Source organism: Oryza brachyantha, chromosome 10 (genome assembly GCF_000231095.2).
Source record: "Oryza brachyantha chromosome 10, ObraRS2, whole genome shotgun sequence".
Lineage (NCBI taxonomy): Eukaryota > Viridiplantae > Streptophyta > Magnoliopsida > Poales > Poaceae > Oryza > Oryza brachyantha.
The window spans coordinates 2476108-2490938 of record NC_023172.2 but is presented as its reverse complement, the minus strand read 5'-3'; the positions used below and the strand labels follow the sequence as shown (position 1 = coordinate 2490938).

At 38.7% G+C, this 14831-nt stretch overlaps 2 protein-coding genes across 4 annotated transcripts; one reads left to right on the top strand and one right to left on the bottom strand.

Moving 5' to 3' along the window:
- LOC102717555 (deoxyribodipyrimidine photo-lyase) lies at positions 1 to 3843 on the top strand. Its single transcript, XM_015841623.2, has 10 exons — positions 1 to 431; positions 543 to 691; positions 790 to 986; positions 1070 to 1310; positions 1459 to 1616; positions 1714 to 1750; positions 1838 to 1896; positions 2403 to 2484; positions 3034 to 3105; positions 3195 to 3843. The coding sequence occupies exons 1-10, from the start codon at positions 95 to 97 to the stop codon at positions 3372 to 3374; spliced, it is 1512 nt and encodes a 503-aa protein (XP_015697109.2). The 5' UTR covers positions 1 to 94; the 3' UTR covers positions 3375 to 3843.
- A 1592-nt stretch (positions 3844 to 5435) lies between these two features.
- On the bottom strand, positions 5436 to 12712 carry LOC102702782 (nucleolin-like). 3 transcript variants are annotated; one of them, XM_006661595.3, is made up of 12 exons: positions 12018 to 12711; positions 10965 to 11347; positions 10799 to 10870; positions 9554 to 9763; positions 9125 to 9437; positions 8953 to 9051; positions 8723 to 8866; positions 8544 to 8644; positions 8388 to 8452; positions 8245 to 8294; positions 6525 to 6583; positions 5436 to 5838 (listed from the first exon to the last, which is right to left on the bottom strand). In XM_006661595.3, the coding sequence occupies exons 1-12, from the start codon at positions 12619 to 12621 to the stop codon at positions 5710 to 5712; spliced, it is 2229 nt and encodes a 742-aa protein (XP_006661658.2). In that variant the 5' UTR covers positions 12622 to 12711; the 3' UTR covers positions 5436 to 5709. The 3 variants fall into 3 exon arrangements, with proteins under 3 accessions (XP_006661658.2, XP_006661657.2, XP_015697457.1); XM_006661594.3 differs by having other exon boundaries at positions 12006 to 12710; XM_015841971.2 differs by lacking the exon at positions 6525 to 6583 and having other exon boundaries at positions 5698 to 5838; positions 12006 to 12712.
- Between the last annotated feature and the right edge of the window lie 2119 nt (positions 12713 to 14831).

Below are 14831 nucleotides of genomic sequence, written 5' to 3'. Positions count from 1 at the left end.
CCCAAATTCACACCAACCGACGCGCGCGGTGGTGGCCGAGGAAGAGACGCCCTTCCCTTTCTTCCTCCCTCACCGCCGACCCGCCGCGCGAGCGATGCCACCGACCGCCGTGAGCCCGGCAAGCCCAGTGCCGGCAGGCCCGAGCCCGGCCCACCCGTCCCGCGTGCGGGTGATCCACCCTGGGGGCGGCGGCGGCGGGCCGGTGGTGTACTGGATGCTGCGGGACCAGCGGCTCGCCGACAACTGGGCGCTCCTCCACGCGGCCGGCCTCGCCGCCGCCGCCGAGTCCCCACTCGCCATCGCGTTCGCGCTGTTCCCCAAGCCCTTCCTCCTCTCCGCGCGGCGCCGCCAGCTCGGGTTCCTCCTCCGCGGCCTCCGCCGCCTCGCCTCCTCCGCCGCCGCCCGCCGCCTCCCCTTCTTCCTCCTCACCGGTACGCGCTTCCTCTCTTCTTTTCTTTCCCCCGTCAGAATGACATGTGGGGCCACCCGGCTTGCGAGATGTGACGCAGACGGTTCTTGCTCTTCCTATCGCTCGTTGACAGGTGGGCCCGCGGAAATCCCGGCGCTGGTGCGGCGGCTGGGTGCGTCGACGCTGGTGACTGACTTCTCGCCGCTCCGGCCGGTGAGGGAGGCGCTCGACGCGGTGGTCGGCGACCTGCGGCAGGACGCGCCCGGCGTGGCCGTGCACCAGGTGGGTGTGCCACTGCTATTGCAGCATCAGACTCCCATGAAAAGTTGTGATCTTTCGCTTGGGTGAATAATGAATTCCCCGGAGATTGACGCACGCAGGTGGACGCGCACAACGTGGTGCCTGTGTGGGCGGCATCGGGGAAGCTGGAGTACTCGGCCAAGACCTTCAGAAGCAAGGTGAGCAAGGTGATGGAGGAGTACATGGTGGAGTTCCCTGAATTGCCTGCGGTGGCACCATGGGACAGGGAGCAGCCGGAGGCCGTCGACTGGGACGCACTCATTGAAAGGGTTTGCAGGTGTGGATGAGTATTCTAGGGTGTCTTGGGAGGCAGTTTTGTGCAGAAATATGTGGCTATTGATTCTTGGTTTGTTGGAGCAGTGAGGCAGAGAATGTGCCGGAGATTGACTGGTGTGAGCCTGGGGAGGAGGCAGCCATGGAGGCGCTTCTCGGGAGCAAGGACGGTTTTTTGACCATGAGGATCAAGAGCTACGAAACTGACCGGAACGATCCGACGAAGCCACGGGCATTGTCTGATCTTTCTCCATACCTTCATTTTGGGCACATCTCGGTGCAGCGGTGTGCCCTTGAGGCAAAGAAGCGCCGACATCTTAGTCCCAAGGTGCTGCTGTTGAAATGATTTGTTATGATCCTCCTGCAATGTAATTAATTATTAGAGGACGTTGTTTTTCTTTACTGTGAACTTACTAGTACTCTTGATGCTATTGTTTCACTAATAGATGTTTGAAATTTTAAATGTTTCAAAACAGTCTGTCGATGCATTCTTGGAGGAGTTGGTAGTGAGGAGGGAATTGGCTGACAACTTTTGCTATTACCAACCTCAATATGATTCGCTGTCTGGTGCTTGGGACTGGGCTAGGAAGACACTGATGGATCATGCTGCTGATAAAAGAGAGCACAGCTATACGTGAGTAAGTTGTCCTTTATAATTTGTAGTCACACTTTTAAGTAAATTATCTTCTTTGTCATGTTGAGTTAAAAGAGCTCTGCTCTAATTGGTGCAGGAGGGAACAGCTTGAGAATGCAAAAACACATGATCCTGTAAGTTCTACTACATGCCTGCACTCTTTTGCTGACATTGAAGTCACTCTGACCCACTGAGTTATTTTTTTTCTGAATGATTATCAGTTGTGGAATGCATCGCAATTGGAGATGGTATACCATGGAAAAATGCATGGATTCATGAGGTAATATAACTTGACCAAACTGTCACACAATCATACAATTATAAAATGTTTATTGCATATTGCTCTTTTTACAAGACTGCATATTTTTTTCTTATGTACAAGTTGCCCCACTTGTTGACAACATTCGGTTATTTTACCAGTCAGGTAGGGAAACTAGCCATGCATGGTGCTAATTAAGGGCATTTGATTCCCTCACCCCCATCTTGGCCATATTTATGCTGACACAATTGATTAGTCTGCTCTGTTGAATAGAATAGGATTTTTCTCTTTTTCACTGAATAGAATAGGATTTTTTCTCTTTTTTAATGAATAGAATAGGAATTTGTTCACATCATAGTTTTCCTATGTCAGCGAATATGAAGTTATTTGGAAAAACACATTTGTTAAAAATTTAGTTTTCTATAAGAGTTTGTGTTGTCCATACTAATTGATTCTTAGTTCTGAGGCAACATTGATTATAAAAGATAGTCCTCTTCTCTATTCTAATATACGATAGTTGTCTGCAGAATGTACTGGGCCAAAAAGATTCTAGAATGGACTAGTGGGCCTGAAGAAGCCCTTTCAATAGCAATTTATTTAAATGACAAGGTATGCGCATGCTTGGGATATATAGAGTTGTACTATTTTGTATTTGTCTTTTTAATAGTTTTGCTAGTCCTAGTTAAAATAGCTATAATTGACACATGAAACATGATAAAGAAAGTGTTCACATGAAAATTTACCATTGGGTTGCCACTTGCAAGAATTATATGCTTAAATAAGTTCTTGCACTGATTACTAAAAACAGTTTGACTCACTTTTGTCAAATCAAGAAATATACAATTTCATTTTCACATACGGCAGGAAGTCATATGCTTGAGGCCATTTTTCATCAGATTTATCTTCTATTTAAGTTAAAACATCATCCTTCTGGGGATAGCCAGGAAAAAGTCATGTCATGTTTACCTCAGATAAGCTGGACTATCATTTTATTGTTTCGGACTTCAGAGGTTCATTACCATTCATAAGCTACAAACAGTAACTGGGGAAATAAATTTTAGGGGATGTGAAATGTCTTAATAGTTGTTTGCCTGCAAGTACCTATATTGATTTTATTTACGCTTTTCAACAAAGTCTTACAAATCAATATTGTGGCAGTATGAGATAGATGGCAGGGACCCCAGTGGATATGTCGGCTGTATGTGGTCCATATGTGGCCTCCATGATCAGGTCGGTGTGTTCTCACTTCGCAGGGATAGCAACTATGCGAAGCCACATTCTACAAGTGAGTGCTGCTTACACCTCTGCTGTTTTCTCAGGGTTGGAAGGAGCGTCCAGTATTTGGAAAGATACGTTACATGAATTACGCGGGCTGCAAGAGAAAGTTTGACGTTGACGCTTACATTTCTTATGTCAAAAGATTGTCTGCTCAATCCAAGAAGAGGAACGCTGAGGCGTCACTGAATTGTGTTGTCAAGCATTCGAAGTCTCATAACTAAATCAAAGTACGAATAGGATGAACATTTTATTTGTGTGGTATACTGCCATGAGCTCGGAAAATAGAACTATGCTAACTGGAGATAGATCATGTAGGGTTTACACTTCATGATAATCGTGTAACTTCTAATCATTCAAAATTTGCTAGCATTTTTAAGACAATCTAAATACCAGTTGAATTCAAGTGACAGATTGATCGTTAACACTTGAACAAAAAGTATTGTGACTGCCTGATAAATGGTTTAGCAAATTTCAGTGAAGCTCAATCTAACCAGTTTCTGATTTTCCATGATACAGCCAAATGAGCTCAACTTATTGTTTGTAATATTCTTATGTTCCGTCTTGTTGTACCTTTTTATTTCCTATGATCGAAATGGGTTTGTATGGCGAACATTGAGGCCAAAAGTGCTCATAATCGTGATGAAAACATGTTTGAAGGCAACCCATTTCTAGGCTCACTTTCTTAATTTCTTATATTCAATTTGACATGTGTGTCTGGCTTCGTGGAAGCTGCGTTATGTCAATTGTATCATTTGGTTGTTTGGTACTGTAAAATAAACCTAGAATTATAGCCCCAGCAATCCTATCAAAAGTTGGCCTTCAGTTGAAAAGCAAAGCAGAAATGCTACAGCTCCAACAAAATTTTGGCACCAACATTTTCATATTTTTTAAGGGTAAATTGCGCCGGTGGTACATGAACTTCTTAGGTGAATGTGATCTAGTGCACAAATTTGCAAAATGCTTGTTTTACTGCATAAACTTTTGTAACATGTGGGAACCAAGATTAAGATGGCACAACGAAGCTATTTTTTCTAAGTTAAATGCCGATTAGGACACCCTGTCGCCGCTCACGACGAGTATCTAGTTCGTATAGAGTTAAAATGATGTGATTTTTATGTGGATTTCGTTCAATTTTAAAGATTGCCTTTTAAAAAAAAACTAAGAGAACACTATGTTCCTTCCATCGATACATGTTGAACTAGTTAATTGTAGAGAAAAAGAATTGTGATTATTTTCAGCTTTTATGTGAATTGTTGAACTAGACTTGGTGGTTGTTTGGATCCTAAGGACTTTTTTTAAGTTACTTGTCATATCGGATGTTTGAATGTTAATGAAGAGTATTAAATATAAACTGATAACAAAACTAATGAGCATAAATAAAGGCTATTTCATTGGATAATTTTTTTAAGCCTAATTAATCCACGATTAGCAAATATTTACGGGAGCATCACATTCGCTAATCATGGACTAATTAGGCTCAATAGATGAAATAGTCCAAAGTATGAGGTGGGTTTTATCAATAGTCTATATTTAATACTTCTAATTAGTGTCCAACAGGGACTTAAAAAAAGTTAAGGGGAAACAAACACCCCCTTACATTAGCTTATGGGAAGTAATTTAGCACAGGAGAGGTGTATAGTAAGTTGTTTGTGCTAAATTTGTATTGTTAAGCTTATATGTAACATGCCACCAACAAATTTGTTCTTATACGTATGTAATGCCCTAATCAGTGTTCCAGTTTGCAAGGTTAAAGGTTAGACATACGCCGTGTTCAGCAGAAAGGAGTACGAGGCTTAGTTATCCGACTCAGAAAATATAATAATAAATTAATAATTAATTAATTAATTATTAATTTAAAAATTATAAAATAGATTAATATGATTTTTTAAAATAACTTTGCTATAGAAAATTTTCAAAAAAATAACCGTTTAATAGTTTGTGAAATATATACAAGAAAAACAAGGAAATCTAGATTTGCATCGAGTGCCAAACGCGGCCATAGTCTATCATTAGACGCACTACACATGTCCGTGTCCTAAAATAAGCATTTTAAAAGTTCAAGAATTGAATTATATCCACCTCACAAGTTCTAAGTATTTTATAAGTTCATGTACTAATTTATACCCACCTCACAAATTCATGTTCCACCAGACTGTAGTGGAATCTACTGTTTTGTTACATTAGCAAATAACCAAACAAGACCATTATTTCCAGGCAGATCGTCGTTTTGTAAAATAATGGGGCACGGTTTGGTGCTATATGCTAATCTGGCCACTAATGAATTCTTTTCCTCTCATGATATCATCACCTTTTGTTTATAGCCAACGAGAGAGGCACACAGTCTTATCACCCTAAAACATTCTTGAACCAGAACAGGCTCTAGACTAAAACAACCAAGCATGTACACTTAATTTCGCAAAGAAACAGAAAAAAAAAACTATGTACGGTTAATTTCGCACGTACATTCCCAGCGTCAAGGTTGCCGCCGAGCTGTAATTGCCTGTTATTGTGAGACCATGCTGGGGCATCCTGTGTTGTAGCCACTTGGATTTTCAGTCAGTAGTATCTTCGAGTGATGTATGTGCCACTTCCAGGATGATAAGATACACTTGGTGGAGGAGGTGGGTGATAAGATAAGCTAGGCGGCGGCGGTGGTGGGGGAAGGTAGGTGTATGCATATCCAGCCTGCAAGGGCATTACAGGAGGAAAAGTCAGCATGGCGAATAAGACGATATAGAACTTCCAAAGGATTGTCAAAGCAGATTTCGATATATTACTAGCATGTTGTAAAAGAATAATTAAATTTGCATCACCAAAACCTATTAGGAGTTCCTAAGGTATGTCCTAACAGATTTTTATAGCGCTGGTAACCATCCAAAGACGGGTTTTCGCCTTATTGATCCCAGACCAAATATGGCATCATAGGGGCAACCAAGTACAGGCCATTGAAATGCAAATAGGCCTTAAAGTTGCTATATTGACTATTCAAACAAATAACTGTATGTCATCTGGTCTGCAATACAAATGTCCCCCTTAACGTGCAATTTCCGTGGATTTGGGATGCAATACATTTACTGCAAAACATTAAGATCTATTTCTAGAAACTAAATGTTCACACCTTTTAGGGTCTCTTCGCTTTAAAGGAATTTTGAAGAAAAATTACAGGAATTGAACTGTCTCCTCTGAAAATCATGTAAAATTCCTGTGTTCCAAAGAGGCCCTCAGGAGGTATATTTCATAATCATGTATAGTTTCAAATGAAGCACCATGTGTCCACTAGATAGTTATATTCATATTGACTCCTAACCAATTCTAGCTCATAATTTATAGCAAATTAAACAAGTATGTCACCATTAGTAATATGACTTAACCTCGTATCCAGCAGCATTGCTTGTGTGAACAGAATATGCTGGTTGCGGAGCTGCTCGTTCTGGCAAAAGGAACAAAAAATTATACTACAAATTAAGAGTTCTGAAAAGGTTAAAAGTTCAAAGGCTGCATTTCAAAAAGATTGAAGGTTTAGATTGATTTGTTAGGGATGGTTCTTTATTAGCACAGCATTGTCATCCCCTCTTTAAGCAATTAAGTCTCTCTTCCCAAAGTTCATCATACTAGTATCCTCTCATCCCAGTCAAGCCACTTGCTGAGACCATTCTGTCTGGTAAGTTACGTTAGCCTGGCTTCCATTAAGAAAAATTCCCTGGAAGTTTGTGTACAATACAACCTGTTTGTACACTAATGCAACTTTCAAGTCCAAGACTCCAAGCACACCCTGTGGAGTGTGAACAATTCTTTTTAGGTGGGGGATATTTTAAACCAACTTAGCACCCAGTTTTTTGTCCTGCATAACCACTGGCCTAAGTAGCTGGCTCTGCAAGCCCATTGGCCTTGTGCTACAGTCCACCCTCAAGTCCTCAACAACTACAAGGGCAGTGTCTATGCTCTACCCTCAGGCCCCCACAGCACCCAACACCAGTGACAAGGATAGTTCTATGTGTTTAAGTCAATGTTGCATCCAAAATAAAATAAAAATATTTCAGGGATTTTGCAACAAGTACCAAAAGATCAGAAGCAAATAGACATTTTCTGCCCATATTTGCAGCAGTTCCAGTGATTAGATCTATCCAGAACGAATTATTATGGCATCGATGGTTGCAGACATGGGCTTGATTTTGCCCCTCTGAACCAACTAGTACCAGGCCTGAGCCCCAGATTGGAAGTTCAAATAGATCAATTATTGATGGCTCATCCCTGCTCGAAGCAGTGGTAGAGACTTGATAGGAGACAGATTGGAAGGGCCGAATAGCCGTCTTGACAGCAAAACTTAGTACTGTAGCTGTCCGATATGCAAAAGTCCAGAATTCATAGTTTACCGGATGAAAGTTTGACTGCTTATAGTTAAGGGTGGACTATGGGCTAAGACAAACGGTGGGAATAAATGTACTTATTCCTTTCTTTTGATGCTAGGTTCAGCTGAAAAATTCCATGATATGGCCCGCATTGCCCATGGAGTAAGAAAATAGAGCTATAATTTAATCAAAAGGGCCCATGTATAGAAGGGTAACTTAAGGGCTCACAAACTTAGCTGGTGCCGCATGCTTTGCTAGCCTCTAAAATTATTGTGTAAATTGCAAACTTCTACAGAATCTGAACATCTTTCTTATGTATATCGTGTACTGAATATCCACAGTTGTGAGACATCCATTGCGATAAATCTGTTGACATAAAAATCTGGTACCAGCCTAAGCAAAATGTCCATAACAAAAAGAAAGATTAGAGGGCATGGTAGGGCATGGCACAAAAGCATAGGTGCTCCATACTTTCCATAGCATTAATTATTCAAATTAGGTAGCAGAAATACAAATTTGAAGTTGTCAAACAGACTATACCAAATACCAGATAGACCCATGATAAATTGTGTCAAAACAAAATAAAAGGTGAAAATAACACCAGAAAAAACTACAACAAAGATTAGTTATGAAGATAATTAAATAGATGTACCTCATCTCAGTGATAATGCATACTATGTAGGATATTATTAAGACTTGAAATATGAATATGTAAACAGAATGAATTATTTCAACAATGTACCTCTAGCATAAGGAAAATTACTGTTCTGATGGATAATGTACGGTGCAGTTCTGCCAAAACATGGAAATAGTAGGATTAGTAAGAGGCTCGGATCTAATGATTCTTATCAGTACCAAATGAGTAAAGCTGAAAAAAATGAAAACCTTCGGTGATCATGTGTAGTTCTCTGAACACGATTTGATGGAGCGATGAATCCAGCATGAGGTTCCTAAAAACCATGTACACATCAGTAGCATAAAGAAACATGCAAGAATTCGAATTAAGAACTCAAAGTCAATAAATTTGAAGTGATATACTACCAAATCATGGGCATGTAGTTTAGATCTGGAAGTTGCACCCGCACTGGGGTAAGCTTGGTTGTTATTTGCATATCTAGAACCTGCAGGACGCTTCATATTTCCTGCACATTATCATGTATAAGAAATATATTCCATCAATCAAGCAACTTACAAAATGAGAATTGACAGAAAGAACGTACGATTCTTCCATGCTTTCTCTGCTGGTCTTTCGTTTACAGTTGTATTTTTATTCATTCTGACTTTCCTTTTGTGTTTAGAACGGTTGGATGTTTGTGGTTTTGCTTCTTCCAAGCCACCTTGGGAAGCTAGCTTACCATCATCACCTTCAGTAATTCATATTGGTGAATTATTATTGATAACAACCTTAATAAAATAATGTAAAAAAACAAAGTTGACAGATAGATCATACGATATTTTGATGCTTTCTTCAATGGTCTTTCACTGCTAGATGTATTTTTACTCTTTCCAACTTTCCCTTCATCTTGAGAGGGCAGCTTGCTCTCATCACCTTTCAGAAATTTACATTGTGAGATCTATATCACAATATAATTCACATCATCGAATCCACATAGAGAACATACCACTTTTACGTGCTTTCTTTGATGGCCTTTCAACTACAGATGTATTTTGGCGCTTTCCAACTTTCGCTTTTCCTTTAGAACGGGTTGATATTTCTGGTACTTCCACATCATCTTGGAAGGGCAGCTTGCTCTCATTACCTTTCAACAATTTACGCTGTGATTTCTTCAAAAGAACCTCATCTCTCTGGTCCTTTATCATTTTAGATTTATCAGGACTTTTAGAAGTTGCATCAGTTTGGACCTTGAGCCCATGTTTAGTACTCTCATTGGCCAGTCGAACTTTTGATTGTGGTCGAGCAAGACTTGCAGCCAACTAGGTATGGAATGATAAAAACCATGTTAAGCAATTAGGCAAAACAACAAAAGTAAAAGTGGTACTTGGATGGAATTCAAGTATTCAACAGCGGTATCTGTAAAGATATAGAATACCTTAACTTCCTCATCACAAATGTCAGCATTGTTTATTCCTTCAACACAAGCTAATGCACTCTTCCTTGATGAGAATTCAACAAAAGAAAAAACTTTCTTTTTTGACCGCAAAATGTTAACTTTCTGTATACTCCCATATGCTTTGCAGAATTCTTCAATATTTTTCTCATCCCAAGAAGAAGGAAAATGTTCCAGATATACTGTTTTAACCTACAGAAATAGCAATATGAGCAAGAAAGAAATGCCATGTTTTATGGTTTAACCTAAATGCAAAATAACTTCAAGCCAAAGGATGTTGGAACCCTGCGGTGTTGTTATTTCCAGATCTGCATAAAAGCATAGCAGTACTGTCTCTCTGCTTGTTTAATATTTTGGGAGCGTAGGAGTACTGAACTTGGCTGAAGAAATGAAAAAGAATGTGCTTGATAAAAAATACCTATTATGGTAACTGCCTCCAAAGCATTAAATGGCCATCATTGAACCACTATTTTTTTCCTTCCACCCAATGGTCATAGTTAATCAGACCCACATATACCAAATCAAATCTATACTTCCTATATAATTCTTACCAACTACCTATAAAGTTCAACATGCACACATGTCATGTCATCACCCACTAGCAACCATTATATTTATAGCTCATGCAAGTATGTCACTAGCAACCACTATATTTAAAGCTCATGCAAGCATACTACATAAGCTCAACATGCAAACATGATATGTCATAACCCATTAGCAACTATTATATTTAAAGTTTATATAATCATGCTACATCATATATAATTTATTAGATTCGAAAGATTAATATAAAACAATATCAAATCATCATCCTCTTTACTATTTTCATAATAACATTTTATAATACTTGAACATATACATCCATTATTTCAACTTATTTAACATGTATTCATCCATGTATCCAGCATTAAGTATATTCATATATTATTTCAACATATTTAATATGTGTTCATCCATATATCCCGCAACCAAGCACGGGGTATCATCTAGTTATCTCATATTTCTCTCCCCACCACTGCTCCCCACAGCTTTTATGCCCTCATCAATCGTGGCATGCATTGTGTGCACGGTTATTAGTGAATTGTTGTTTCTGACTCAAGACTCCACTAAAAAACCTAGTCATCGAATGGTTTAAATATGTGCTCATAAATAAGTTAAAGTAACAAAATAATGGGAAAAAGAACTTCAGAACAACTTTAATATGCTAAACTGACACTGGATTATTACCTTCACAAGAGCCTTCTCACTAGATTTTCTATGGGGTTCAGCAATAGATACTCTGACATTCTTGCCTTTTACCTAAGGGAAACATGCAAGAGGGATAGGATCATTACTCCATAAGCAACAACTGATTCACAGAGAAATCAAGGACTGAGCATCATAAAATCAAAACCTCAATTCCATCCTTAAATTCAGAAAGGGCCTTCTTTGCAGCATTGGTATCTGCATAACGAACAAACGCAATACCCTTTTTCTTTTTTGCTGTAATCGATTCGATCTCCCCACATTGAGAAAACACTACTCTAATGTCTTCTTGAACACAGTCCTTAGGCAAGCCACCAACAAATAATTCAATGATTTCATCATTCCCATCTGAAACTGAATCCAGCACAGATAATGACTTGTCAAGTTCATCATTTGGTGGATCATCATTTTCACGTGCACCAGCATCCTCGTCATTGCTCAACCGGTCAGCAGCTTGATCCTTATCATTATCCCCATGCTTATCGTTATCTTGAGCTTCTTCTGAATCCTTGTCAACTATTTCATTCATGTCTGAAGTATTAAAGGAAAAAAAGGTGACCCATCTATAACTATTGTCTAGTTGGACTTAAGAGGTACTGAACAAAAAGCATGAAATAGAAATATGCTTGTATATAATGCTCAATTATTAGCATAAACATACATATTTGAAGTTAGCTAAAGAGATTTTATTAAAAAAAAACATATACAGTAGAGACCCGCGCTAATCTTTGCTCCTAAGTAGATTCTAACATGTGGCCTCAATGAACAAATAAAACTAAACTCAAAGCTTTAGACATCATAAGATGTGGTTTTAGATAACATTCGAGGTATCAGTTGGCAACCTAAACATATCTCACATACAGAATGGTAAACTGTCGATATTGGTCATAGATAAAGCAGCAAGCTGCCATTTTCATATCATACAGCTATTTTGACTCAAAAGCTCGTGCTGAATAAGCAAATAAATGCATGATTTTAAAAATAAAGTATAATGTAGCTCTCGAATATTCATGCAGTACACATTCAAAATCTAGTTCATTCCACTGCACAGCCCCTCAACCTTATTGGCTCCAACAAGTAATACTACGTGGTTAGAAACATCTAGTAACAAGTATCCAGCCAAATAAGAGTTACCATTGCACTAACAAATTAAGAAACTGCATAATTAAAATGCATAGATTCTGCGTACCATCAAATGTACCTCCTCCTTCATCGTCTTCCTCAGCCGCCTCCTCTGCATCTGCATGGTCAGGTTCCTCCTCCTCCAACTCCAACTCTGCTGGTTCCTCACCGGCCAGCTCTTCGGGGTCCTCCTCCTCAGCCTCTTCAGGTTCATCCCCATCCTCTGCTTCTTCTGGTTCTTCTGGATCCTCATCCTCCGGCTCTATTGGTTCCTCATCTGCCTCCATTACATCCTTGGGCTCTCCCACCGGCTCAACCCCTCTCTCCAGATCACCCCCATCGGAAATGGCCACCGGCACGGCTACCTCCTCCTTGGGCTCCACTTCCACCGGCTCATCCCGAGTCTCCTGGTCACCTCCATCCTTGATGGATACCTCCACCGCCGTCTCCCCATCGCCACCGGCCTCCTTCGTGACGACCCCCGACTCAGCCGCGGCGACTGCGCCGTCTCCAGGGCCCGCCTCCGGGACTTCCTCAGGATCCTCCTCAGAGGCCACCTCCTCGCGATCCTCCATCTCCATCTCCTCACCAGCCGTGACACCAGCCTCCGCCGTGTCCGTGGTGGTCTGCCCGTCGGACGCCGGGGACGGCGGGGAGATCTCCGCTGCGGCAGCGGGAGGCATCGGGGGAGCTAGGGTTTGCGTAGGTTTTGCTGGTCTGATTCGCAAAGGATTTAGATAATTCAATTCCAGCTTCGTTGTGTTCAGTCCTGATCATTTCAAGAGTAAATTGCATTTGGGGCCACGTTTTATCTAAGTTTCACTTTAAATTATTTTTAAACTTATCTTTTTATTTTGAATTTTGTCAATAATCTGTTTATGTCCATATAGGTTACGCTATCGGATAGGAAGATAATATCATCATTTAGTTAGGAATTTAGTAATATCTAGACTTTATATTAGAATTATTGTATCCACCGCATTTGGGTCGAGTAGGCCTTAGTCTTAGGTCGCTATCTATAACCACGTCCTCACTGTACTAGCAATCTATTTGTATTAATGCTATGATATTTTCATTTATATATTATTTGATTTCATTAGTTAAATTAATTTTACCAAAATATGTCTAATTGTAACTTAATTCGATTCAAGGCACATATCAAACATACATGTGCTAACGTCGGGTGATATTTAATAATAAAAATTAAAGGATTGAAATAAAATTTATGTTTCAGACATTGCTCAATTTTATCTATCTATAGTCATATTCAACCAAATAAATTTCATGATTACATATATACTATCCACCATGCTATTGATTTATAGGTTTGTGTTGACCATTTATGTAATATATATACATATAAAAACTTATTTATTATTAGTAAAGGTACTATACATATAATATACGAAGATTCAAAATTCACTGTTGTGATATAAGTAAATAATATGTGTGTATTGACAACTGGAGACCGACAGCCACTTCAACTCATATATATTACATGATACATGTGCATATCTGGTAAATAAATAATTTAATTTGGACCCAAACAAGTTGTTTATTTATTTTGTGAATGACTTATGGTATTGTATATTTGCAATAAAATTTAAAAAATACAAGCAGTCAACAATAGATCGGAAATTTTGACGGCACCTAAAAACCAAGCAGAGTAGGACAAATTCTAGCTCCCGGAATTACCTATAGGTCAATTTGAGCACACAAATTTATAATTTAAATAATATACATATGTATATATTACAAATTTTATTTTATATACTGTTCCTTCTCAATTTGACACAGTTGATTCACTTGTGTTGATATATTCATATAAAGAATACTGAATGTGAAAAATATCTCTCGTTGTGTCATATTGTCAACCTGATTGCATATACAAATATTAGATTATATATGAATGATACATTATTTAATTAAAATCCGGTCTATTTTCATTTAACGCTGTTGATTTAGAGGTCTTCGGTTGACCATTCGTGTTGATATATATATACATATAAAATTATTTATTTATCAATTTAATTCATTAGAAGGGACAGTAGGAATGATGTATAATATTCTATGTTTACACAAAAACATTGAAAAAGACGAACGATTAAACGAGAATTTCAAATTCAGCGATGTTATATAAAAATAAAGAAAAACTATTATAACTACCACCGTATGCAAAATAGCTCTCATTATTCCTTGTTTGTCAAACCAAACGTATATTAAAATTTTAGATTATATATAAAATATATTTTTAAATTAATATTCAGTTTATTTTTTATTTAACACGGTTGATTTGGGGACTAAGGTTGATCATTCGTGTTAATATATATACATATATATATATAGACACACATATAATAAGTATTTGATTATCTCTTTATAATTTTGATTTATTACTCTTTCAAAAGAATCCATGTATGATGGGTAATTGCTGCCTCGGATGGATGTCCATGCATGCACAGGATAAATCGACGGCTAGCATTCATTTTTCATCAATTTTGGTTAGTTAGCATGCACGGCAAATTATCTGCATGCATGCATGATTTGTGTGCATGATTTGCATGAATGCATGCATGATATGGCGCAAAAGTGGGCAAATTATCTGCATGCATGCATGATTTGTGTGCATGATTTGCATGAATGCATGCATAATATGGCGCAAAAGTGGAAACTAAATGGTATTAGTTCCATATATGATCTATGATATGAGCTGTTATATGAGCTGTTAGTTTGGTTGCAGATGATTAATTCCGTCGAATTTGTCCTAGAGTCATGAGTCTTTTGTGAGAATTTTTTATTTTTAACCTTTTTAATAAATAATTTTATTACTAAACCTCTAGGAAAATTTTTTTTACCGTATGGACCTTTTGGTCACGCCACCAATATTGGCATG

Excerpts from the sequence above, each read along its gene's own strand:
- LOC102702782 (XM_006661594.3), bottom strand. The coding sequence starts at position 12,621 with ATGCCTCCCGCTGCCGCAGCGGAGATCTCCCCGCCGTCCCCGGCGTCC. Across the intron at positions 11,348-12,005 it reads AGGAGGAGGTACATTTGATG|ACATGAATGAAATAGTTGAC; the intron begins GTACGCAGAATC and ends TTAATACTTCAG. Across the intron at positions 9,438-9,553 it reads TTTGTGATGAGGAAGTTAAG|TTGGCTGCAAGTCTTGCTCG; the intron begins GTATTCTATATC and ends TTCCATACCTAG.
- LOC102717555 (XM_015841623.2), top strand. The coding sequence starts at position 95 with ATGCCACCGACCGCCGTGAGCCCGGCAAGCCCAGTGCCGGCAGGCCCG. Across the intron at positions 1,311-1,458 it reads GCCGACATCTTAGTCCCAAG|TCTGTCGATGCATTCTTGGA; the intron begins GTGCTGCTGTTG and ends GTTTCAAAACAG. Across the intron at positions 3,106-3,194 it reads TATGTGGCCTCCATGATCAG|GGTTGGAAGGAGCGTCCAGT; the intron begins GTCGGTGTGTTC and ends CTGTTTTCTCAG.